Source organism: Cetorhinus maximus, chromosome 2 (assembly GCF_964194155.1).
Source record: "Cetorhinus maximus chromosome 2, sCetMax3.hap1.1, whole genome shotgun sequence".
NCBI classification, from domain to species: domain Eukaryota; kingdom Metazoa; phylum Chordata; class Chondrichthyes; order Lamniformes; family Cetorhinidae; genus Cetorhinus; species Cetorhinus maximus.
This window is the reverse complement of record NC_135880.1, coordinates 7125333-7150398: the sequence shown is the minus strand read 5'-3', so window position 1 is coordinate 7150398 and position 25066 is coordinate 7125333. Positions and strand designations below refer to the sequence as shown.

The window sequence follows — 25066 nt, the reverse complement described above, 5'->3', positions numbered from 1 at the left end:
TACAGCACAGGGTTAGATACAGAGTAAAGCTCCCTCTACACTGTCCCCATCAAACACTCCCAGGGCAAGTACAGCACAGGGTTAGATACAGAGTAAAGCTCCCTCTACACTGTCCCCATCAAACACTCCCAGGACAGGTACAGCACGGGGTTAGATACAGAGTAAAGCTCCCTCTACACTGTCCCCATCAAACACTCCCAGGGCGGGTACCACACGGGGTTAGATACAGAGTAAAGCTCCCTCTACACCGTCCCCATCAAACACTCCCAGGACAGGTACAGCACGGGGTTAGATACAGAGTAAATGTAGAATGTTGAAGAGTGGCCCACTCGAAGTTTAAAGTGACAAGGACATTCGGTGGAGAAGATTCCGAGTTACTATATCCTCTGTTGGGGAATCTAGAACAAGGTGTCATAATCTTCAACTTATGGACAGGCTTGTGGGAAATTTAAATTTTCAGAACTGAGATCAATAATTTTTTATTGGGCAAGGGCAGCTCCATAATTTCTGTGTGTGATAGTGGATCTGGCTGGATTACTGAGTCTGATACACAGAGAAAAGCTGGATAATTGGGAATGATATACAAATCATTGAATATCTGAACGGCCTCCTCCCTTCCTGTATCTCTTCATCCTCCTCAACTGCTGGGAAGACTCATCACCTCTATCTTAACACCCACTTACCTTTCTATAACAACTTTTGACATCATTAAACGTGACACTTCACAGGAGCACGGTCAAACCGAATTTGAAAGCGAAATACATAAATAGATCTGAGGACAGAGGTGGGTGTTAAGGAGCATCTGGATGGAGGAGAGAGAGGCAGAGAGGTTTAAGGAGAGAATTCCGGAGCTTGGGGCCCAGACAGCTGAGTGCACATGTGGCTGTGGTGGAGCGCTGGAAATTGGGAATGAGCGAGGGGCCAGAATTGGAGGAACACGAAGTTCCTGGAGGACAGTATGTCTCGGGGAAGCTGCCAAGAGAGGGGGAGATGGTGAGGCCACGAGAGATTTAAGGGCAAGGTTAGAATTTTTTTTAAATTGAGGCATGGCCAGTCTGACATCTGACACAGGTCAGCAAGGCTCCAGGCATCAAGTCCTCAACCTTTACAAAGCGTGAACTCACACAGTATTGGCAGCTCCAGCCCACCGTAGTGTGGGCCATCTCTTTCAGCTCCTGGATACTGCTGGGGCTTAGGAAGGCCATGCGGCTCAGGCAACCATCGTGGAAGACCCGGGTGCAGATCCTGCAGGGGTAAAGGTCATCTGCCGTCCAGACCTCGCACACGTCGCACATCTCAGCGTTGGTCACCTGTCGAAAGGAGAGGAAAGTTTTAACACATCGTGCTCTCCACCAAAGGCATACCCAGGCTTGCAATCTCACCGCCGTGGTCTTTTCATTCAGTGACCTTGAGTTTGTTTGTCATCCCCCCTCTCTCCCCATTTTCCCGTCTTCCTCTCTCACAGCTTAGTGTGTGAGATTTTCTCTGGCTGCACAGTAAGCTGTACATTAATACCCATTCTGCTAATGAAAAGCCTCCATTTCAAGGCTAAACCTAAGAGTTTTACTGAAGGGCTTTCACTAGACCTCTGCCTATTGGGATCATGCCAACTCCATAATAAACATCTGCATGTGAAGGTGGGTCTGACTGGATGACAAACTCTGATATAGGATCTCACTGGATCCCCACTAGTCAGGGGACAGTGAGGGTGAATGAGGGCCATGATATGGCTGTAACGGTGAATCAGGGCAGTGATATGGCTGTAATGGTGAATCAGGGCAGTGATATGGCTGTAATGGTGAATGAGGGCAGTGATATGGCTGTAATGGTGAATGAGGGCAGTGATATGGTTGTAATGGTGAATGAGGGCAGTGATATGGTTGTAATGGTGAATGAGGGCAGTGATATGGTTGTAATGGTGAATGAGGACAGTGATATGGCTGTAACAGTGAATCAGGGCAGTGATATGGTTGTAATGGACTTACAAAAGGCATTTGTTAAAGTGCCACATGTTAAGCTCATAAGTAACATTAAAGCCCCTGGGATAAGAGGTAGCAGCATGGATACAAAGTTGGCTTAGGGATAAAAAACAGAAAGGAAGTGTGAGATGATATATTTGGTTGAAAGAATGAGGGGAGACAATATACATTAAAACTGTACCACTTACAGCGGGTGCAAGGACAGAGAGACCTGGGTGTGCTTGTGCAAAAATATTTTCAGATGAAAAGACAATTTAGTTAATAAAGCATTTTGGGATGCTGGACTTGTTATAATTATGAGGTTTATAAGATTATTACATTTTGGAACTGTAGCTTTAAATTTAAGGTAAATGAATGGGATCATGTGACCTGTTCTGCAGACTGCCTGACAGTAAACCTGGGTTTAATTGTTAGAGATCAAAGAAAGACTTCGATTGTTTTACTGGGAAGAAGGTGCAAGGTATTTACAAAACAAAAACAAAACTACCTGGAAAAACTCAGCAGGTCTGACAGCATCTGCGGAGAGGAACACAGTTAACGTTTCGAGTCCGTATGACTCTTCAACAGAACTAAGTAAAAATAGAAGAGAGGTGAAATATAAGCTGGTTTAAGGGGGGGTGGGACAAGTAGAGCTGGATAGAGGGCCAGTGATAGGTGGAGATAACCAAAAGATGTCACAGACAAAAGGGCAAAGAGGTGTTGAAGGTGGTGATATTATCTAAAGGAATGTGCTAATTAAGGGTAGAAAGCAGGACGAGCAAGTTACAGATAGCCCTAGTGGGGGTGGGGTGGGGTGAAGGAATCAAATAAGGCTAAAAGGTAGAGATAAAACAACGGATGGAAATACATTTAAAAATAATGGAAATAGGTGGGAAAAGAAAAATCTATATAAATTATTGGAAAAAAAGGAGGGGGGGGAATCAGAAAGGGGGTGGGGATGGAGGAGAGAGTTCATGATCTAAAATTGTTGAACTCAATATTCAGTCCGGAAGATGAGGTGCTGTTCCTCCAGTTTGCGTTGAGCTTCACTGGAACAATGCAGCAGGCCAAGGACAGACATGTGGGCATGAGAGCAGGGTGGAGTGTGAAATGGCAAGCGACAGGGAGGTCTGGGTCATGCTTGCGGACAGACCGAAGGTGTTCCGCAAAGCGGTCACCCAGTCTGCGTTTGGTCTCTCCAATGTAGAGAAGACCACATTGGGAGCAATGAATGCAGTAGGCCAAATTGAAGGAAGTGAAATGCTGCTTCACTTGAAAGGAGTGTTTGGGCCCTTGGACGGTGAGGAGGGGGGAAGTAAAGGGGCAGATGTTGCACCTTCTGCGGTTGCATGGGAAGGTGCCGTGGGAGGGGGTTGAGGTGTTGGGGGTGATGGAGGAGTGGACCAGGGTGTCACAGAGGGAACAATCCCTGCAGAATGCCGCCAGGGGGAGTGAAGGGAAGATATGTTTGGTGGTGGCATCATGCTGGAGTTGGCGGAAATGGCGGAGGATGATCCTTTGAATGCAGAGGCTGGTGGAGTGATAAGTGAGGACAAGGGGGATCCTATCATGTTTCTGGGAGGGAGAGGAAGGTGTGAGGGCGGATGCGCGGGAGATGGGCCGGACACGGTTGAGAGCCCTGTCAACCACCGTGGGTGGAAAACCTCGGTTAAGGAAGAAGGAGGACATGTCAAGGAATTTACACTTGGAGACAATGGCAGCAGTCTCTGAGTTTAACAATAAGTAGACCCGAGGGCGGAATTCTCCCATCCGGGGCAGGGACGGGGAGTGTTTCCCACTCCAGAGGCCAACGGATATAAAAACCTGAGGGCCAAATGTGGAGGCAGCTCATGCTGTCCCTCACTCTCTCCTCTCTCACTTACAGCTGTCACCAGGAAGAGGCCAAGGCCTGAGGATGAGGACTCCTTGTCAGGCCTCAGTTGAATCCCTGGCCCAGAGAGGAGCCAGGAGAGAGGGGAAGAGGAGAGATGTTCACCAACACCCTCCACCAGCCCAGAGACACACATCTCAGTGCGTATTAGTCCTGGCTTAGGAAGGGCCTCCCAATCTGGTGGTCACCGCACAGACATGTGTCCGCAGCAGGAGGTCAGCCGAGCTCACCGGCACTCAGAGGGGTGCTGGGGAAGAGGAAACTATGAGGTCCAAGTCCGATGACGGGCCTCTGGAATCGGCCTTCCAACTCATGGTGGAGAGTCAGCAATAGGCGGAGGAACATCAGGCAGAGGTGTTGGAGGCCCTCAGCAGGATGGCACGTGAGTCAGAGGAGGCCGTCTGCCTGCTGGCTGATGGAGTGGTGCCGACCTGTGCACGCACCAGGGTCGACGTGGGGAGGATGGCAGATGGGTCTCCTGCAGACCTATATTCCACCACGGTAACCAGGGGGGAGCTTCTGCAGTGGCAATGCAAGAGGTGGGTGAGGCACCAGGTTCCCTTCCCCTCAAGGAGTCAGGCCAGGGTCTACGGGCACCCAAAGGGAGGAGCAGCAGCAGCTGGACCCCCCTGGGACCTTCACTCAGGAATCTCAGAGGTTGTCTGACCCTTCTGAACCCCCTTTGCCTGTGACCCCTTCAGCCTCATCCTCTGTCACCGCAGAGGGAGCAGCTGGGCCCTGGCCCACAGCCAGAGGAAACCGGGGCCCTCCAGGCCTCAGCTCTCCAGGGGACAGCCGCCAAACTCATCAAAGGCAACAGGGCCAACTAAGTCAGCAGGCTGCCCCCACCCCCGCTGCCGATGTCAGGGGGGCACCTGGAAGAAGTAGTAGACCATGGAAAATAAAGAAATTGTAACCACAACTGGTTGCACGGGTGCAAATCATTGTCATAATTCTAACCTCGATAAATATAATCACTTTAACATCTCTAATGTCGTCTGTCCTTTCTCAGTGTGGTTTTTAAGGCTTAGCTAACGACCCCCCCCGCACCACCCCTACACCCGAGTGAGTCTGCAGGGAGAAGGGTGTGTGGCAGGGTCTTTGTGAGCCATGTGCAAGCACTCTCCCGCGCTCTCCCGCGCTCTCCCGCGCTCTACTGCACTCTCCCGCACTCTCCCAAGCCTTCACCCCTCAACCTCAATATCCCAAGGCCCCAGCATTGTCAACACTGCCTGCTGGGGTTCCCTCTCAGTTGTCCAGCTGAGATGACCTGCATCTCCAACCAGCCACTGCCCCAACTCCCATGCAGCATCTCGGCCCATCCAACACAAGGCTCTGCTTACTTTCCATTTCACCGGCACGGTGATTGTAAGCTTTCTTCTTCGCTCCGGTGCCATTACCCCTCCCGTGGTCACCCAGGCCCTATCTCCCATCACCATCAACACCCCCCGGCGTTACCTCTGACCTCCCCACCGTTACCCTCCAACCCAAACCCTTTTCCTTTGATAATATCCAGGTGTACGTTCATGTTCCCTTCTTGCCCAAAAATTCCATCCCCCTACACACTGACCCACCCGACCTCCTCCTGCCCACCGCCCCCACCCTCCCCCCGGAGTCTGTGTCTACCTCCAAATCCCCACAAACGACCCACACCACCCCTTCACACAAGACCATCGGACCTCTCACCCTCCCATCCTACTGGCTTCCTCTACCCCCTGTAACCTTGATCATTCTGTTAGCAAATAGGAATGGTTTAAGTTATATGTGTGTTTGGGTGTGTTAGGGATAAGGTATATTTTTAAGGTTAAGTTCAATTTATATTTTTTTCTATTTGTGGGTTAAAAGGTGAAGCCTGGAATCTAGTTTCAATTTTGACTGGAGACTGCAGGTCTAAAACTCTGTTTGTATACCTGCATTTCTAATTAGGTTTATGACCCTTGAAGTGGAGAGCTGTGTTATCAAGGGTTGGTGGCGGGGGGGTTGGCTTAGGAAAGTTAAAATAAGGTTAGAAAAATACTGTGCTGTTGCCTAGCAACTGGAGGCCCCACAGAGGTAGAAGGGCAGTTTGAGTTCAGTTGGAAGCAGTTGCAGTGTAGAATAGACAGATAGCAAGTCCCAAACCAAAACTGGTGTTGAAGCCAGGATTCCAGAGAGGCTGGACAACAGAGGGACAGATAGCAAGTCTCAAACTAAAGCTGAAGCCAGCTGCCAGAGAGGCTGAACTCAAGAGAAGGAACTGCAGGAGCAGGTTCCAGAAACTAAAGAAGATAGCCCCAAAATCCAGGGGAATGGAACAGGGGAGGTTCCAACAGGGCAGTCTAGTCAAGGGACAGGAATCTGGAAAGGGTTCTGTTTTGTGGAAGTGAAAGAAAGGAGCAGAGAAGAGGGCTCCAAGCTTTGAACTTAAAGGGAAGAAAGCTGCAGGATGCAGATTTAAAGCGATATTGTGAGAAGGCAGAAGGTTCAAGGAGACAGATGAAGGTCCAAGAAGACAGATGAAGGTCTATAAGTCTTTCCTGTGGGCACGTGAAGCAGCAGTGTACTTTTGGCATGGCTAAGTCAGTGAGAGAGAGAGTCGGTGGAAGAAAGCTTGAATGCATGTGATGATCCAGGCAAGAGGAACATCGGTAGGAGAGTTTAAACCCTGGAGGAAGGCATCTAAGAGAAAGTGTTTGTGAGAAGATTCCAGAGCAAGTTCTTTGACAGTGGAGATTGGAAACTCTTGTGTGAAAGCTGGAGTCCAGAGAGACTGGTTGGCTCATGGTGTGACAAGCCTCTGGGGGGAGGTTGATGGGGGATCCATAGCATCTGATTGTGGTGGCATCTAGTCACTTGGTTTCAGAGTGTGGTGTGTCTGACCACAGTTCGCCTATTGGTTTACATGGACTGTGTACTTACTGTGAACATTAGAGTATAAATTAGCTTTTGTAACTTGTGTTATCCTTACAAACCTATATATATCTGTAAAGGTACAGTTGTGGGTGAAGGAATAATGTAATATAGTTCATCTTTTCCTGTTTAATAAATGTTTTATTCTTTTGTTAAAAGTTCATCAGCTGACTCCTGTGACTCTATTCAGTAGCCACTCTCCACGCATCTAAACAAAAAAGTAAAAGTTAGGATCTATCAAGCCGGGTTCCACCCTGGGGATCTGACTTGTCCAGTAGTAACATCAGCTGGGATCATAACAGTTCCCTCCTACCACGCCCACCCAGAGTTCTCTCCCCTCGGGCAGATTTTTTCGGACAGCACGCCCGACCTGATTGGTTGCAACATTGAGCGGGATGACTTCGAGTGAGCGCCCCTCGCTCGCGCGATATTCCACTCAGCGGGTGCATGAAAGAGTCAGGAGCGCGCCCGCCGACAATTAAGAGGCCGATTGGTATAATTAAAGTTGTAATTATCTCCGATTTTTCGTGGTGCATCCAACCTTACAGTTGGCAGACGGGTGAATCGGTCAGGCAGACTTCGTATTTTTCAACAAACCTCATCCAAGGACGGATGAGATTTCCATTAGTAAATCTTTTTTTAAATGGTGGGCAGACGTTTTATCACCTGTATGTTCAGGTGACTGATTGTGATGCGTGGACATTTATTTCTGGCTTTTAAAAACTTTCTGGATTGGTTTTAGAGCTTTCAGCTCCCCTGAGGCAGCTCTCTGCCTCCAGGAGACTTTCACTCAGCGCCCACACTCCCTCCTGCCCCCACCCCAGCAGCGCTGAGCATTTCAGCACGCGCATCGCGCTGGATGGCCATTAATCGGTCGGCCAGCATGAAATGGCAGTTGGGGGCCAATTGCGGGTGGAGGTCGATTCCCCGGCTGCTCCCGGGCCCACCGATCGTACCTGCAGGCCGACCTTAAAATCCGGCCCCATGACTCAGCGGTGGACTCCACCCACCCCTCCCTGTGAGCCCTTCACCTGGACCTTCCCCCCATACTCCGACATCTGGACATTCCCCTCCACAACCTGCCCCCCCTTCACACGCCTAGATATCCCCCCACCCCTTCACACACCTGGACATCACCCCCTTCACACACCTGGACACCCCCCCCACCCCTTCACACACCTGGACATCACCCCCTTCACACACCTGGACATTCTCCTCCCCAACCCCCGCCCCCTTCACACACCTAGACATCCCACCACCCCTTCACACACCTGGACATCCCCCCCTTCACATACCTAGACATCCCCCGTCCCCTTCACACACCTGGACATCCCCCCCTTCACACACCTGGACATCCCCCCCCTCTCACACATCTGGACATCCCCCCCCATCACACACCTAGACATTCCCCCCACCTTCACACACCTGTACATTCCCCCCTTCACACACCTGGACATCCCCTCTCCTTCACACACCTGTACATTCCCCCCTTCACACACCTGTATATCCCCCCTTCATACACCTGGACATCCTCCCCACCTGCATGAACCTGGACATTCCCCAAGCTTCACACACCTGGACATCCCCCCTTCACACACCTGGACATCCCCCCTTCACACACCTGGACATCCCCCCTTCACACACCTGGACATCCCCTCACCTTCACACACCTGGGGAAGAATTTTCCCCCCGTTGGGGGGGAAGTGCAGGAGCGGTCGCTTTAAGGCTTGCCTCCAATTGGGGCCCGCTCGGCGTGATGTCTGCCAGGAAGCGCTATGCGCTCCCAGTGTGAGCGGGGGAGGGATTCCCTCAGCCAGGCGTGCGGCATTCATCTCCCTGAGGCTCAGTGCTGCCTCAGGGAGATCGGCGCCAAATTCAAAAATGGTCAATGCACAAAATTCAAATTTCCCTGACACTTCCCCTCATGTGACATTTGGGACGTGTCCATCACTTTTATTCAAACTTTTATTAAATTTTTAAAAACCCTCATGAAACCTCATCCCACCCGTGGATGAGGTTTGATGCTTTTTCTGAAGCCCGCCAGGGCTCCTGGCCTGTCCGCCAACCTTAAGGTTGGACGGGCAGGTCCTTTAATTACTTTAATTGGTTTTTAAATGGCCTCAGTGGGCCATTGACAGGTCGACGGGCTCACAGCTGATTCGGCTGCGCCCCCGCCGACCTGAAAATTGAAATGACGCGGGGTGACATTGGGAATTCCGCCTGACATCATCCCGTGTCATCTTACGCATTTGCGAGCGGGCCCTGTCCCTATCGCCCGCTCGCCAACCTCGATATCCTGGCCCCGGACATCCCCCCACCCTTTCACACACCTAGACATTACCACCGCCCCCCCCAACCAACACAGCTCTTACCCAGCCTCCCAATCCATTCCCTGTACCCCCTAGCTACACCGTGCAAAACCTCACCTTCACCCCACGCGCCCCCCCCCCATACCCCCATCACATCTGGAGTCCTCCTAGCCTTGTTTAACCATTACACCCCCCCACAATGCTCCCTCGCTGCCTTCCATCCCACAGCTTGAGGATCCAATCCCATGCCAATGTCCTTGGAAGAATGTGCGAACCCAAGACAAAGCCCCTGGAAGAATATCCGAACCCATGCTGAAATTCCCGGATGAATGTCCAAAACCATAGCTTAATCCCTGGAAGAAGGTCGGAAGTTTGAGCGTAGTTGCTACGTGGAGACCTCCCACCTTCTGGAAGCTGCTTCAAGGGGGAGCCACATGAATGAAGTTCCACCCACCCTGTGCTGCACGTGGTGCTCCAGAGCCCGGTATCTGGAGGCCTCCATCTTGCTGTCAGATGTCCGCGAGCTGACCAAGGCCCTTATGGTAAGTCCAGACTTTTGCGTACCACGACACGATCTGGATCGTCGTGTTTTCCCACTGGTGTCCCGGAGAATCGGGCATGTGGGAAAGATTCCGGTCGGGCCTTCATTTTGCATCCAGTTAGCAGGATGCCAATCAGTTTCACGCTAGCCTCCGGCGAGAATCCACCACGGCAAACAGTATTGCAAGATCCTGCTGTAACTTCACACCAGCGTCAAACCGATATTTCAACCTCCTGCTGAATTCTGCCCCCACCCCCCATCCCCACACCTGCCCATCCTGCTGATGGGGCATGGGAGAATTCCACCCTGAATCTCCCAAAGTCCCAGAAAGGTGTTGTCAGTATTGGGTTGTAAACAGTTGTGCTCCAAACTAACCTTTCGAAGATGGGGCTTGGGATCAAAGATAGCTAATTAGCATTTATACCTGGATGGTTAATGTGTTTCACATTGTCAAAGGGGAAGAGGACAGACAAAGTCATTTTTGATATCAGGTTACAGGATTCCCACAAATCAATGAATATTACAGACAGATAATTGTTCTGTGTGGTCAGCAGGCAGGAGAGGCTGTTTTGACATTGCGAGCTACCAGAGCCAGATGATGGGGGGACACGGTCTATAGTTGAAGTGATGTATCCTGCTGCTATCTAAGGATTCTGGGAGATTTGTTCTGGCATGAACAGTGGGAGGGAGAATCATCGGAACAGGTTTTAATGCTGGTGGTGGATTTAAGAAACTCTCCAAAAATAGAGAACAGTCACTCAAGGTTATTACTGGGCGAAACAGGGATATGGGAACCCGTTGGAAGCTGGGGGTGACTGTGGGCTTTATGCTACCAGGACTGTAAATCCGAGAGAGTGTGATGTGTGGTAAGTATAAAAGGGGAACGTGCCTTTCTGTGGTTTAAAGTAAAAGTTGTCTACAAAAAGAAAGTAGCGTTTTTTAGATGTGTTTTAGTCATTTATTACAGTCAAGGTTTTACAGTCAGTCATTCTTTCAGCTGTCAACTGGAAGCTCAAATCGCTTTTTAAAAGTTATAGGTCTTTTTGATAAATAGAGGCATCAAGTACAAAAGACAGGATGTTATGCTAAACATTTATAGAACATCTGTTTGAACCAAGCTGGAGTATTGTGTCAAGAAAACAAGAAATTGTGATATTTTTCTTCTGGTAACAACCCTGGCACATTTTCTTATGTACTGGAAGTCAGGCTGTAATTGGATTAAGAGCGAGAGTGATAGCAAGAGTCCAAAGTCAACAGTAAGAAGTGTTTTTGATATGTTAATGAACCAAGAGGAACTTTAGTCAGAGTTTTACATCAAACAATAGCATGAGTAGTTTTGAACTGAGTTGCTTTAGCTGTAAAAAGGCGTAGGGAAAAGAGGTAAAGATAAGGTAAGTTTGTTTTTACAAGTGCAAGAACTAAAGTAAAGAATAATTAATCAATTCTGGAAAGAAAGCATTTCTGAAGAGACTGGTTGAGACAGAGAGATCAAAGGGAAGGGAATGCATTGAAGGAAATACTGAAGCCTATGTGGGGGGGGGCGCTGTTTAGATCTCCCAGAAGGCAGTGTGAACAAGGCCAGGCTGAAAGAACCAGTTGTTGTCAGCCTAAGAGGGACAGCCCGTGGAAAAAAGGCACCGGGTGGTAAAAATGACTGGAATTCTATAGATTTTAAAATCTATAAAAATAGTTGCTGAACTGAAAAGGGGGAAGGTTAGCTCTAAGGGTAGTTAAGTTACGATTTGTGGAACTGTTTTAAAGTACTGTTCACTGTGTGAAACCATTCATGCACTTAAGCATAGTTGTGTTTTATTTGTTTATTCTTTGAATAAATGTTTACTTTACTATAAAATCATCACGGAGATAAAAGCAAAGAACTGCGGATGCTGGAAATCCAAGACAAAAACAGAGACAGAAATAACTGGAAAAACTCAGCAGGTCTGGCAGCATCGGTGGAGAAGAGCACAGTTGACATTTCGAGTCCTCATGACCCTTCAACAGAACTAAGTAAAAATAGGAAAGGGGTGAAATATAAGCTGGTTTAAGGGGTGGGGCGGGGGGGGGTGGTTGTTGGGACAAGCAGCCAGTGATAGAACCATAGAACCATAGAACACTACAGCACAGAAAAACAGGCCATTCGGCCCTTCTAGTCTGTGCCGAAATATTATTCCACTAGTTCCATTGACCTGCACCCAGTCCATAACCCTCCAAACCTCTCCCATCCATGTATCTATCTAATTTATTCTTAAAACTTAAGAGTGAGCCCGCATTTACCACGTCAGATGGTAGCTCGTTCTACACTCTCACCACTCTCTGAGTGAAGAAGTTCCCCCTAATGTTCCCCCTAAACCTTTCCCCTTTCACCCTAAAGCCATGTCCTCTTGTGTTTATCTCTCCTAATCTAAGTGGGAAGAGCCTATTCGCATTTATTCTGTCTATACCCCTCATAATTTTGTAAACTTCTATCAAATCTCCCCTCATTCTTCTACGCTCCAAGGAATAAAGTTCTAACCTGTTTAATCTTTCCCTGTAACTCAACTTCTGAAGACCCGGCAACATCCTAGTAAATCTTCTCTGCACTCTCTCAATCTTACTGATATCCTTCCTGTAGTTAGGCGACCAGAACTGCACACAGTACTCCAAAGTTGGCCTCACCAATGTCTTATACAAACTCACCATAACATACCAACTCCTATACTCAATACTTTGATTTATGAAGGCCAGTATGCCAAAAGCTTTCTATACAACCCTGTCTACCTGTGACGCCACTTTCAGGGAATTATGTATCTGAACTCCCAGATCCCTTAGTTCCTCCACACTCCTCAGTGCCCTACCATTTACTGTGTATGTCCTACCTTGGTTTGTCCTTCCAAAATGCAACACCTCACACTTTTCTGCATTAAATTCCATCTGCCATTTTCTGGCCCATTTTTCCAGTTGGTCCAGATCTCTCTGCAAGCTTTGAAAGCCTTCCTCGCTGTCCACAACACCTCCAATCTTAGTGTCATCAGCAAACTTCCTGATCCAATTTACCACATTATCATCCAAATCATTGATATAGACAACAAACAACAATGATCCCAGTACAGATCCCTGAGGCACACCACTAGTCACAGACCTCCAGTCTGAGAAGCAATCATCCACTACCACTCTCTGTCTTCTCCCACACAGCCAATTTTGAATCCAGTTTACAACCTCTCCATGGATACCAAGTGTCTGAACCTTCTCAACTAACCTCCCATGTGGGACCTTGTCAAAGGCCTTACTAAAGTCCATGTAGACAACATCCACAGCCTTTCCTTCATCTACTTTCTTGGTAACCTCCTCGAAAAACTCTACAAGGTTCGTTAAACACGACCTATCACGCACAAAGCCATGCTGACTATCCTTAATCAGCCCTTGGCTGTCCAAATAATTGTATATCCGATCTCTCAGAACACCTTCCAATAATTTACCTACTACTGACGTCAGGCTCACTGGCCTGTAATTACCTGGTTTACTTTTGGAGCCTTTTTTAAACAACGGAACAACATGAGCTACCCTCCAATACTCTGGCACCTCACCCGTGGCTAAGGACATTTTAAATATTTCTGCCAGGGCCCCTGCAATTTCTACACTAGTCTCCCTCAAGGTCCGAGGGAATATCATGTCAGGCCCGGGTGATTTATCTACCTTTATTCGCTGTAAGGCAGCAAGCACCTCCTCCTCTTTAATCTCTATATGTTCCATGAAACTACTGCTTGTTTCCCTTCCTTCCTTATACACTATGCCAGTTTCCTGAGTAAATACTGATGCAAAAAAACTGTTTAAGATCTCTCCAATCTCGTGAGGCTCCACACATATACAACCACTCTGATCTTCAAGGGGACCAATTGTATCCCTTACTATCCTTTTACTCTTAATATACTTGTAGAAACCCTTTGGGTTTCCCTTCACATTATCTGCCAAAGCAACCTCATGTCTTCTTTTTGCCTTCCTGATTTCCTTTTTTAGTATTTTCTTACATTTTCTATACTCTACAAGTACCTCATTTTCTCCTTGTTGCCTGTACCTGCTATACACCTCTCTCTTCTTCTTAACCAGATCGCCAATATCCCTTGAAAACCAAGGTTCCCTATGCCTGTTAACTTTGCCTTTAATCCTGACAGGAACATGCAAACTCTGCACTCTCAAAATTTCGCCTTTGGATGCCTTCCACTTACTGAACACATCCTTGCCAGAAAACAACTTATCCCAATCCACTCTTCCTAGATCCTTTCTCATTTCCACAAAATTGGCCTTTCTCCAATTTAGAATCTCAACTCGAGGACCAGACCTATCCTTATCCATAATTAGCTTAAAACTAATGACATTGTGGTCACTGGACCCAAAATGTTCACCTACACATACTTCTGTCACCTGACCTGTCTGGTTCCCTAATAGGAGATCAAGTATTGCATCCTCTCTCGTTGGTACCTCCATATATTGATTTAGAAAATTTTCCTGAACACATTTGACAAACTCCAAGCCATCCAGCCCTTTTACAGTATGGGAGTCCCAGTCAATAAGTGGAAAGTTAAAATCTCCTACTATCACAACTTTCTGTTTCTTACATCGGTCTGCTATCTCTCTACAGATTTGCTCCTCCAATTCCCTTTGACTATTCGGCGGTCTATAATACAACCCTATTAGTGTGGTCACACCTTTCCCATTCCTCAGCTCCACCCATATGGCCTCTGTAGACGAGCCCTCTGGGCTGTCCTGTCTACGCACAGCTGTGATATTTTCCCTGACCAGTAATGCCACTCCTCCCCCTTTCATCCCTCCCCCTCTATCACGTCTGAAACAACGGAACCCCGGAACATTGAGCTGCCAGTCCTGCCCCTCCTGCAACCAAGTCTCACTAATAGCAATAATGTCATAATCCCACGTGCCAATCCACGCCCTAAGCTCATCTGCCTTTCCGACAATACTCCTTGCATTGAAATAGATGCACCTGAGAACATTTCTATCACGTACGGACCCTTGATTTCTGTCTATACATGCATTCCTCGCTTGACCTTTATCCTCCTCCACCTCACTATCTGCTCTAACACTCTGGTTCGCCTCCCCCTGCAAATCTAGTTTAAACACCCCGGAGCAGCACTAGCAAACCTACCCGCAAGGATGTTAGTCCCCCTCCAGATCAGGTGCAAACCGTCCCGTCGGAACAGGTCCCACCTTCCCTGGAACAGAGCCCAATTGTCAAGAAACATGAAGCCCTCCCTCCTGCACCATCTCCTTAGCCACGTATTTACCTGCATTATCCTCCTATTTCTAGCCTCACTAGCACATGGCACGGGTAGCACTCCTGAGATCGTAACCCTGGAGGTCCTGTCCTTCAACTTTGCACCTAACTCCCTAAACTCTCTTTGCAGGACCTCCTCCTCCTTCCTATCCACGTCATTGGTCCCTACATGGACCACGACATCTGGCTGCTCACCCTCCCTTCTGAGAATACTGAGAACTCGATCCGAGATATCGCAGACCCTGGCACCAGGGAGGCAACAGACCATCCGGGATTCTCGATCTCTCCCACAGAACCTCTTATCTGTCCCCCTAGATTCGGCTCCCACAGCTACCTCGACTACAGCTCCTCATACCCCGCTTCCTGTAAGGACTCCATCCCATTCTCTCAGTTCCTTCGCCTCCATCGCATCTGTTCTGATGATGCCACTTTCAAAAACAGTTCCTCTGACGTCTTCCTTCTTCCTTAACCGAGGTTTTCCACCCACAGTCGTTGACAGGGCCCTCAACCATGTCCGGCCCATCTCCCGCGCATCCGCCCTCACACCTTCCTCTCCTTCCCAGAACCATGATAGGGTCCCCCTTGTCCACACTTATCACCCCACCAGCCTCTGCATTCAAAGGATCATCCTCCGCCATTTCCGCCAACTCCAGCATGATGCCACCACCAAACACATCTTCCCTTCACCCCACCGGCGGCATTCCGTAGGGATCATTCCCTCCATGACAACCTGGTCCACTCCTCCATCACCCCCTACTCCTCAACCCCCTCCCACGGCACCTTCCCATGCAACCGCAGAAGGTGCAACACCTGCCCCTTCACTTCCTCTCTCCTCACTGTCCAAGGGCCCAAACACTCCTGTCAAGTGAAGCAGCTTTTCACTTGCACTTCCCTCAATTTAGTCTACTGCATTCATTGCTCCCAATGCGGTTTCCTCTACATTGGAGAGACCAAACGCAGACTGGGTGACCGCTTTGCAGAACACCTTCGGTCTGTCCACAAGAATGACCCAGACCTCCCTGTCGCTTGCCATTTTAACACTCCACCCTGCTCTCTTGCCCACATGTCTGTCCTTGGCCTGCTGCATTGTTCCAGTGAAGCTCAACGCAAACTGGAGGAACAGCACCTCATCTTCCGACTAGGCACTTTACAGCCTTCCGGACTGAATATTGAGTTCAACAATTTTAGATCTTGAACTCTCTCCTCCATCCCCACCCCCTTTCCGTTTCTTCCCCCTCCTTTTTGTTTTTTTCCAATAATTTATATAGATTTTTCTTTTCCCACCTATTTCCATTATTTTTAAATGTATTTCCACCCATTGTTTATTTCTTCCTTTTAGTATTCCCCCACCCCCACTAGAGCTATCTGTACCTTATCTGTCCTGCCTTCTACTCTTAATTAGCACATTCCTTTAGATAATATCACCACCTTCAACACCTCTTTGTTCTTTTGGCTGTGACATCTTTTGGTTATCTCCACCTATTCCTGGCTGCTTGTCCCAACAACCTCCCCCCACCCCTTGGGACAAGCTTATATTTCACCCCTTTCCTATTTTTACTTAGTTCTGTTGAAGGGTCATGAGGACTTGAAACGTCAACTGTGCTCTTCTCCGCCGATGCTGCCAGACCTGCTGAGTTTTTCCAGGTATTTCTGTTTCTGTTTTTGTATAAAATCATCACAAGTATTTGAGGACATAATTTCCTGATTTCAGTACCACTCCTCGTACTTTACAAATTGCAAAAACCATTTTGGCAGCTGTTTCAAGTTTCCTTCTGGGATTTGAGCAGCTTGGCATTTACCTTCTGCCGTGCCATAACAACTGTGTCCAATTCTGGGCACCGCTCTTTAGAAAGAATGTGATGGTTTTGGAGAAGGCGGAGATGAGACTTATTAGAATGGTTCCAGGGATGAGGGATTACAGTTACTTGGGTAGGTTAGACACCCTGAGGTTGTTCTGCTCGGAGCAGAGAAGGAGAAGAGGAGATTTTCAAAGTGTTCAAGATCATATAGAGAGCAAATAAAGAATGCCTGTTTCCACTGGATGACGGTTCGGTAACAAGAGGGCAAAGATTTAAGGTGATTGGCAAAAGAACCAGAGGTGAGGGAAAACTTTATCAAGCAACCATAGAACCATACAACATTACAGCACAGAAAACAGTCCATTCGGCCCTTCTAGTCTGTGCCGAAATATTCCGCTAGTCCCATTGACCTGCACCTAGTCCATAACCCTCCAGACCTCTCCCATCCATGTATCTATCCAATTTATTCTTAAAACTTAAGAGTGAGCCTGCATTTACCACGTCAGATGGTAGCTCGTTCCACACTCTCACCACTCTCTGAGTGAAGAAGTTCCCCCTAATGTTCCCCCTAAACTTTTCCCCTTTCACCCTTAAGCCATGTCCTCTCGTGTTTATCTCTCCTAATCTAAGTGGAAAGAGCCTACTCGCATTTACTCTGTCTATACCCCTCACAATTTTGTTAAACTTCTATCAAATCTCCCCTCATTCTTCTACACTCCAAGGAATAAAGTCCTTACCTGTTTAATCTTTCCCTGTAACTCAACTCCTTAAGACCCAGCAACATCCTAGTAAATTTTCTCTGCACTCTCTCAATCTTACTGATATCCTTCCTGTAGTTAGGTGACCAGAACTGCACACAATACTCCAAAGTTGGCCTCACCAATGTCTTATACAACAAGGGGTTAGAATCTGGAATGTACTGCCTGATCGGGTGGCAGATACAGATTCAATAGCAACTTTCAAAAGGGAATTAGGTAAATACTTGAAGGCAGTGGAGCAGTGGTGATATGATGTTGCTGGGCTAGTGACCCAGACGCCCAGGCTAATGCTCTGGGGACACGAGTTCAAATCCCAGAACTTAAATTTAATGAATAAATCTGATTCTGAAAGCTGGTCTCAGTGATGTTGGCCATGAAACTATCATCGATTGTTGTAAAAACCCACCTGGTTCACTTTTGCCCTTTAGGGAAGGAAATCTGCCGTCCTTACCCGGTCTGGCCTACATGTGACTCCAGACCCACAGCAATGTGGGTTGACTCTTAAATGCCCCCTGAAATGGTCTAGCAAGCCACTCGGTTCAAGGGCAATTGGGGATGGGCAACAAGTGCTGGCCTTGCCAGCGCCGCCCACAGTCCATGAAAGAATAAAGAAAAATTGCGGGGCGATGGTCAAAGGGCAGAAGTGAAGCTCACTGGATTGCTGCTCAACAGAACCAGTGCAGGCTCGATGGGCTGAATGCGCTCCTTCTGAGCCATGAACGTCTTTCTTGGATCCCAACTGGATCGCTGCATACTTGACCACTTGGAACTCCATTCGCCGCTATTTTTCCCAGTCTCTTAAGTCGGTCATTATCCCTTTAGCACTTTGTGTCCGACCTGCACGACTTATAGAGTCCCTCCTGCAAATTTAGATACGCAACTCTCCAGAGGCCAAAGTTGGCACAATTTTGTGGGCGTGAAATTGGTGAGGCACTAACTCATTTACTATATATTCAGGGTGCCATTTTATACCTGAGTTGATATTTACCCCCCGATATTAATAACCAGAAGAAAATACCCCACACTGCAACTGAGACAAGGAGCGGAGCAAACAAGCTAAAGAACTGGGTAAGTGACACAAACATGTGAACTTGTCTGTTGGAAATGGGCTTCAGATGGCGCCTAATGTTTTAAATTGTAGGTGGCTGCAAGCATGCAAATAGCGTTCTTTCCTGAATTAGATACCACAGAGGCTAAGAGCATAGATGCATTCAAGGGGAAGCTAGATAACACACAAGGGAGAGGTGAAGAGACGGATGTGTCAGTTGAGTTCAATGAAGAGGGGTGGGAGGAGGCTCATCTCGAGCGTAAGTAGGGTTGCCAACCCTCCAGGATTGGCCTGGAGTCTCCAGGGACTGAAGATCAGCCTCTAGGACGCTGCTGTGTGTAACCATGGAGAAAAATCATTGAGACGTTAAATAAGTTCCTTTTTGTCGTTTTTCTTTGAACATTTCTCTTTACCAGATATAAAAACATTGACATTGGAAAAATAAAAGGCTGTTTGGCTGACAGTCAAGCATCTCAAACTGGGTAATGAATCTTTTTGCTTTCAATTGGCGTAGGTAGGCAGTACATCACAAGGATGGATGCGAGAAGTGACTGCTGAAATAGTTGATGCATTGGTTTTAATTTTCCAGAATTCCCTAGATTCAGGGAAGTCTCCATTTGAAAATAGCGAATGTAACTCTTTTATTCATAAAGGGAGGGAGACAGAAAGCAGGAAACTACAGGCCACTTAGCCTAACATCTGTCATAGGGAAAATGTTAGAAGCTATTATTAAAGATGTCATGGCAGGGCGTTTAGAAAGGTTTAAGGCAATCAGGCAGAATCAACATGGTTTTGTGAAAGGGAAATCATGTTTAACCAATTTATTGGAGTTCTTTGAAGGAGTCACATGTGCTGTGGATAAAGGGGAACCGGTGGATGTACTGTACTTAGATTTCCAGAAGGCATTTGATAAAGTGCCACATCAAAGGTTATTGCAGAAAATAAAAGCTCATGGTGTAGGGGGTAACATATTGGCATGGATAGAAGATTGGCTGGCTAACAGGAAGCAGAGAGTTGACATAAATGGGTCTTTTTCGGGTTGGCAAGATGTAACGAGTGGTGTGCCACAGGGATCAGTGCTGGGGCCTCAACTTTTTACAATTTAAATAAATGACTTGGATGAAGGGACAGATGGTATGGTTGTTAAATTTGCCAATGATACAAAGATAGGTAGGAAAGTAAGTTGTAAGGAGGCTACAAAGTGACATAGATAGTTTAAGTGTGTGGGCAAAGACCTGGCAAATGGAGTATAATGTGGGAAAATGTGAAATTGTCCATTTTGGCAGGAAGAATAAAAAAGAAGCATATTATCCAAATGGTGAGAGATTGCAGAGCTCTGAGATGCACAGGGCTCTGGGTGTCCTCATGCATGAATCACAAAAGGCTAGTACTCAGGTATAGCAAGTAATTAGGAAAGCTAATAGAATGTTATTGTTTATTTGAGGAGAATTGAATATAAAAGTAGGGAGGTTATGCTTCAGTTGTACAGGGCACTGGTGAGACCACGTCTGGAGCATTGTGTACAGTGCTGGTCTCCTTATTTAAAGAAAGATGTAAATGCATTAGAAGCAGTTCAGAGAAGGTTTATTAGGCTGATACCAGGTATGGGCGGGTTGTCTTATGAGGAAAGGTTGGACAGGTTAGCCTTGGAGTTTAGAAGAGTAAGAGGTGACTTGATCGAAACCTTTAAGATCCTGAGGGGTCTTGACAGGGTGGATGTGAAGAGGATATTTCCTCTTGTGGGAAAATCTAGAACTGGGGGTCACTGTTTAAAAATAAGGGATCTCCCATTTAAGACAGAAATGAGGACATTTTTTTTCTCTGAGGGTCGTGAGTCTTTGGAACTCTCTTCCTCAAAAGGCAGTGGAAACAGAGTCCTTGAATATTGTTAAGGCAGAGCGAGATGGATTCTTGATTAACAAGAGGATGAAGGGCTATCAGGGATAGGCAGGAGGTTACAGTCAGATCAACTATGATCTTATTGAGTGGCAGAACAGGCTTGAAGGGCCGAGTGGTCTACTCCTGCTCCTAGTTCACATGCTCGTATGTGTTGGACAACTAATGGCTGGGGCGTGGGTCAAGTCATGTGATGAAACCTCATTTAATCACAGTTGGCAACCCTAAGCATAAATACTAGCATAGATTTGTTGGGCTGAATGACTAGTTTCTGTGCTATAAATTCGTTGTATTGATGATGGGGGTGGGGAGGAATACGTTTTGGTTGTCTGGATACATACAAATAGATTAAAAGCATGCAGAGAAAAAAATCTCTCTTCACCTAAGTAGAGCACAGTGTTCAAGTGAATGAGATAGAAAACTCTCGGTACTTTGGAATTTTTTTCATTCATTTACGGGATGTGGAGAGGATGACTGGCTAGGCCAGCATTTATTGCCTATCCTTAATTGCCCTTGAGAAGGTGCCTTCTTGAACTGCTGCAGTCCATGTGGTGTAGTTACACCCACCGTGCTGTTAGGGAGGGAGTCCCAGGATTTTGACCCAGCAACAGTGAAGGAACGGCGATATATTTCCAAGTCAGGATGGTGAGCGGCTTGGAGGGGAACTTCCAGGTGGTGGTGCTCCCATCTATCTGCTGCCCTTGTCCTTCTAGATGGTAGTGGTCGTGGGTTTGGAAGGCCTTGGTGGCATTAAGGAGCCTTGGTGGCATTGTCTGCTGGAGACTAATATTCAGTCAGGCGCAAGCAATCTCATCTCCTAACCGGTCATTACTTTCTCTAACTGGCTCAAGGAGCATTTGAGATTTCAGAAAATGGACATCCCGGCAGCTTCCAAAGTTCCAAGGTTCCCAGCTCCGCAGATTACTCCTGAGCTCTGAAATTTGGTTGGACACGAGATTCCCTTGGAATGAGCTGCATGCTGTGTGTACAGAACAACTCAATTCCAGGAAACACTGAAGAGAAGGAATTTGCATTGACATAGCTCAGGGCATTTCAACACAGCTTGCGGTCAATGTTGCACTTTTGGAAGAGCCTTTATTGCTGTCATGTAGGAAATGCGGCAGACAAGCTCCCACAAACAGCAGTAAAACAAACGACCGGATGAGACTTTGACCAAAATAAATGCTGGAGAAAATAAAATGGAGATTTCATTGTTCCAGTCATAAGTCTCCTTGGACGCTTGCCAACCCTGGAGGCCCCTGGAGGTTTTGTTACTTACAGCCGTACGTTATCAGGCCCTTGAATATAGAGGATTAAGGGCCAATCCAATCAGTTAAGATGGTGGACTAGTAATCCAGAGGCCCAGGCATAATCCTGTGTGGACAGGTTCAAATCCCAAGATGACAGCTGGTGTGATTTAAATTTAGTTATTAAAATCTGGAAGATAAAGCTAGTGTCAGTAACGGTGACCATGAAACTATCATTGATTGCGGTAAAAAACCCATCTGGTTCACTAATGCGCTTTTGGGAAGGAAATTTACCATCCTTACCTGGTCTGGCCTACATGTGACTCCAGAGATTGACAAAGGTGTCATGAACAAAAGGCCAAAGGGGTATTAAAGGTAGTGGTACTGGCTAAAGGAGGTGCTGATGACGGCATTAAGGTAAAGAAAGCAGAAGGTGATAATAGCAATGTGGTTGACTCTTAACTGCCCTCTGAAATGGCAGAGCAGGCCACTCAGTTTAAGGGCAATTAGGAATGGGCAACAAATGTTGGCCTTGCCAGTGACGCCCACATCCCAACAAAAGGATACATTTTAAGGAAAGATGAAAGAAGATGATAGGATAGAGAGCGAGAGAGTATTTTTTCTGGAAGGGGGGGTTCCAGGAGAAGGGGGCATGGTCTCATGGCCAGGCTGTTCTGGGGCAATGTCAGGAAGCACTCCTTCACAAAAAAGGGTAGCGAAAACCCGAAACTGTTTCCCCAAAAAAGTTGTTGATGTTGCTGGTTAATTGAAAATGTCAACGCTTGATGGAGTTTTGCTGGGTAAAGGGTATTTAAAGTCAGAGAACCAAGCCAGGGAGCTAGACTGGAGACACAGATCTAACTGAATGGCAGAACAGGCTCGAGGGACTGAATGGCCTTCTCCTGTTCCCTTGTGCCGTGAAATTCCTTCCAACTCTAGTCTGAGCGCCGACGCCAAGCTGTCTATTTCATTGTGTTTTTTTCTCAAAAGTGTCAACGGAGACAGGGGAGAGAGAGCAGACTGCTACTGCTGTACGGAGAGATTAATGACAACACTCCACTGTCCTCCAAACATTATCATTGCACAGTACAGGCAGGCCTTTGAAATTTAATTGGAAAAAGCACATAAACAACCTCATCAAAATGCATTAACTCCAAGTCAACACATCCCCCAGCTCTTCAGATCCGAAATCCAACACATTACGCGAGTCTTTAAAAGTTTATAATTAAATTAGATGAAAGCACTCACTGAACTTTTTTTTGCTGAATTTTCCAGTTTGACGCGGAGAGAAGGTGCTGTCTGGTCGGCTTACCCCCTTTGATTTTTCACGTTCACGTTGGCACTTAAACCTTTGAGAGGTTTTCACTCTGCCAACTATGGAAGCGGGTTTTTCTGACTGTCTATGCATTGCCAACTCTGTTTGGACGCATTGACAAGAGATTTAGTCCCAGCCTCCAACAAGCTCCGCCCTCCCAACCCCCACGCCTCACAGCATTGGTCACCCAACATGTCCGTCTTACCTTGATACAGTGAGATGAAATAAGTGGGAGGAGGCTTGTGTGCACCAGATGGGCTGAATGGCCTGTGCCTGTGCTGTAAAGTTCATGAGCCTCTGCCCACCTCACTTCATCCAACACCGATCAATCTATCCTTCTATTCCCTGCTCCCTCAGGGTGACCAACTGTCCACGTACTTTGAGGGACTGACTGGTTGTCCCACGTCCTTTAAGGGGTGTCTCTTGTCCCTTTCTTCCAGAACAGCCTGAGAATCTCAGTGGAGTGATTCGAGTGGGACTGATAAGTCTCAGTTGGCCAGTCGGGAGATGATAATGTTGTGACTCCACAAGATGAGTTGTAACCTGCAGCTGCTTCAACATTCCCCCTGTCACCTCTCCCTCCCTGCCCGCTCAATGCTCACCAGACCCATCGGCCTCCCCCCCATCGCCCCCACCACCACCTTCACTAGTCCCATAGCCGAACTGTCCCTTTTACCCTGATAAGAGTTGGTCACCCTACCCTCCAGTGTCGTTCTGGTTGCCAACTGTGATTAAATGTATTCCTGGAGGTTTCATCCCCCACCCTCCAGCCATGAGTTGGCCACATCCATCCTTGTGACATGCGGCCTTCCTACATCCATTGGAAAGCAAAAAGACTCATTACCCAATTGGATGATGCTTGACTGTCAGACAAACAGACTTTTTTCCCCCAGTTTCGATGTTTCTATATCTGGTAAAGAGAAATGTTCAAATGAAATGATTTTAAAAAAGCAATCTTTTTTTTTATAACGTCCCAATGATTTTTCTCCAGGGTTGCACACAGCAGTGTCCTGTGGATTAATCTTCAATTCCTGGAGACTCCAGGACAATCTGGAGGGTTGGCAACTCTAAGCTCCCCCTTAAGTACATTTCTGCTATTCCTCTCAAACACTCCCTGTGGTGACATTTTAACCACTTTCTGAGTGAAGAGGTTTCTCCCGAATTCCTTGTTGGATTTATTAGTGACCATCTTACACCCATAGCTCCAGGTCCTGGACTGTCCCACCAGTGGGAGCATCCTCTCCCTGTCAACCCTATCGATCCCTTTCACAGATCTCTTTCAGAACTTCCCCATGATCTCTATAAGTTCAAAAGCAAAAAACTGCGGATGCTGGAAATCTGAAACAAAAACAGAAAATGCTGGAAAAACTCAACAGGCCTAACAGCATCCATGGAGAGAGAAACAGAGTTAACATTTCGAGTCCGTATAACTCTTTTTCAGAGCTAAAGCGCAATAGAAATGTGATGAAATTTATACTGTTTAAGGGGGGAGTGGAGCAGGTGAAGCTGGATAGAAGGCCAGCGATAATAGGTGGAGGCAAAGGAGAGATTGACAAAGATGTCATGAACAAAAGGACAAAGGTTAATGGTAGTGGTAAGGGCTAAAGGAGGTGCTGATGGTGGCATTAAGATCAGGAAGCAGAATGTGGTAATAGCCGGGTAAGGGTAAGCACTCTGAAAAGAACAACATGACAGGTGGCCCTAGTGTCAATGGGGTGGGGGGAAAGGGACCATGGTGGAAAAAAAGATCGAAAATAGGATAAAAGGTGGGGATAAAACAATGAATAAAAATGAAAATAAATAAAAATAAAAATAAGCGGATAAAAAATTAAAAATACAAATTAAAAATAAAAATGAATATTTTGAAAAAAGGGATAAGAAAGGGGATGGGGATGGAGGAGAGAGTTCATGATCTGAAGTTGTTGAATTCAATATTCAGTCCGGAAGGCTGTAAAGCGCCTAGTCGGAAGATGAGGTGCTGTTCCTCCAGTTTGCGTTGAGCTTCACTAGAACAATGCAGCAAGCCAAGGACGGACATGTGGGCATGAGAGCAGGGTGGTGTGTTGAAATGGCAAGCGACAGGGAGGTCTGGGTAATGCTTGCGGACAGACCAAAGGTGTTCCGCAAAGCGGTCACCCAGTCTGCGTTT

General features: G+C 47.1%; 1 protein-coding gene across 1 annotated transcript in view; it reads right to left on the bottom strand.

Moving 5' to 3' along the window:
- The window catches only part of phf24 (PHD finger protein 24), a 117272-nt gene that overhangs the window by 70472 nt on the left and 21734 nt on the right, over positions 1-25066 (bottom strand). Inside the window, exon 2 of the mRNA XM_078557307.1 lies at positions 1125-1310. Within this exon, the coding sequence (XP_078413433.1) occupies positions 1125-1310 (186 nt within the window). The remainder of the gene's footprint in view (positions 1-1124; positions 1311-25066) is intronic.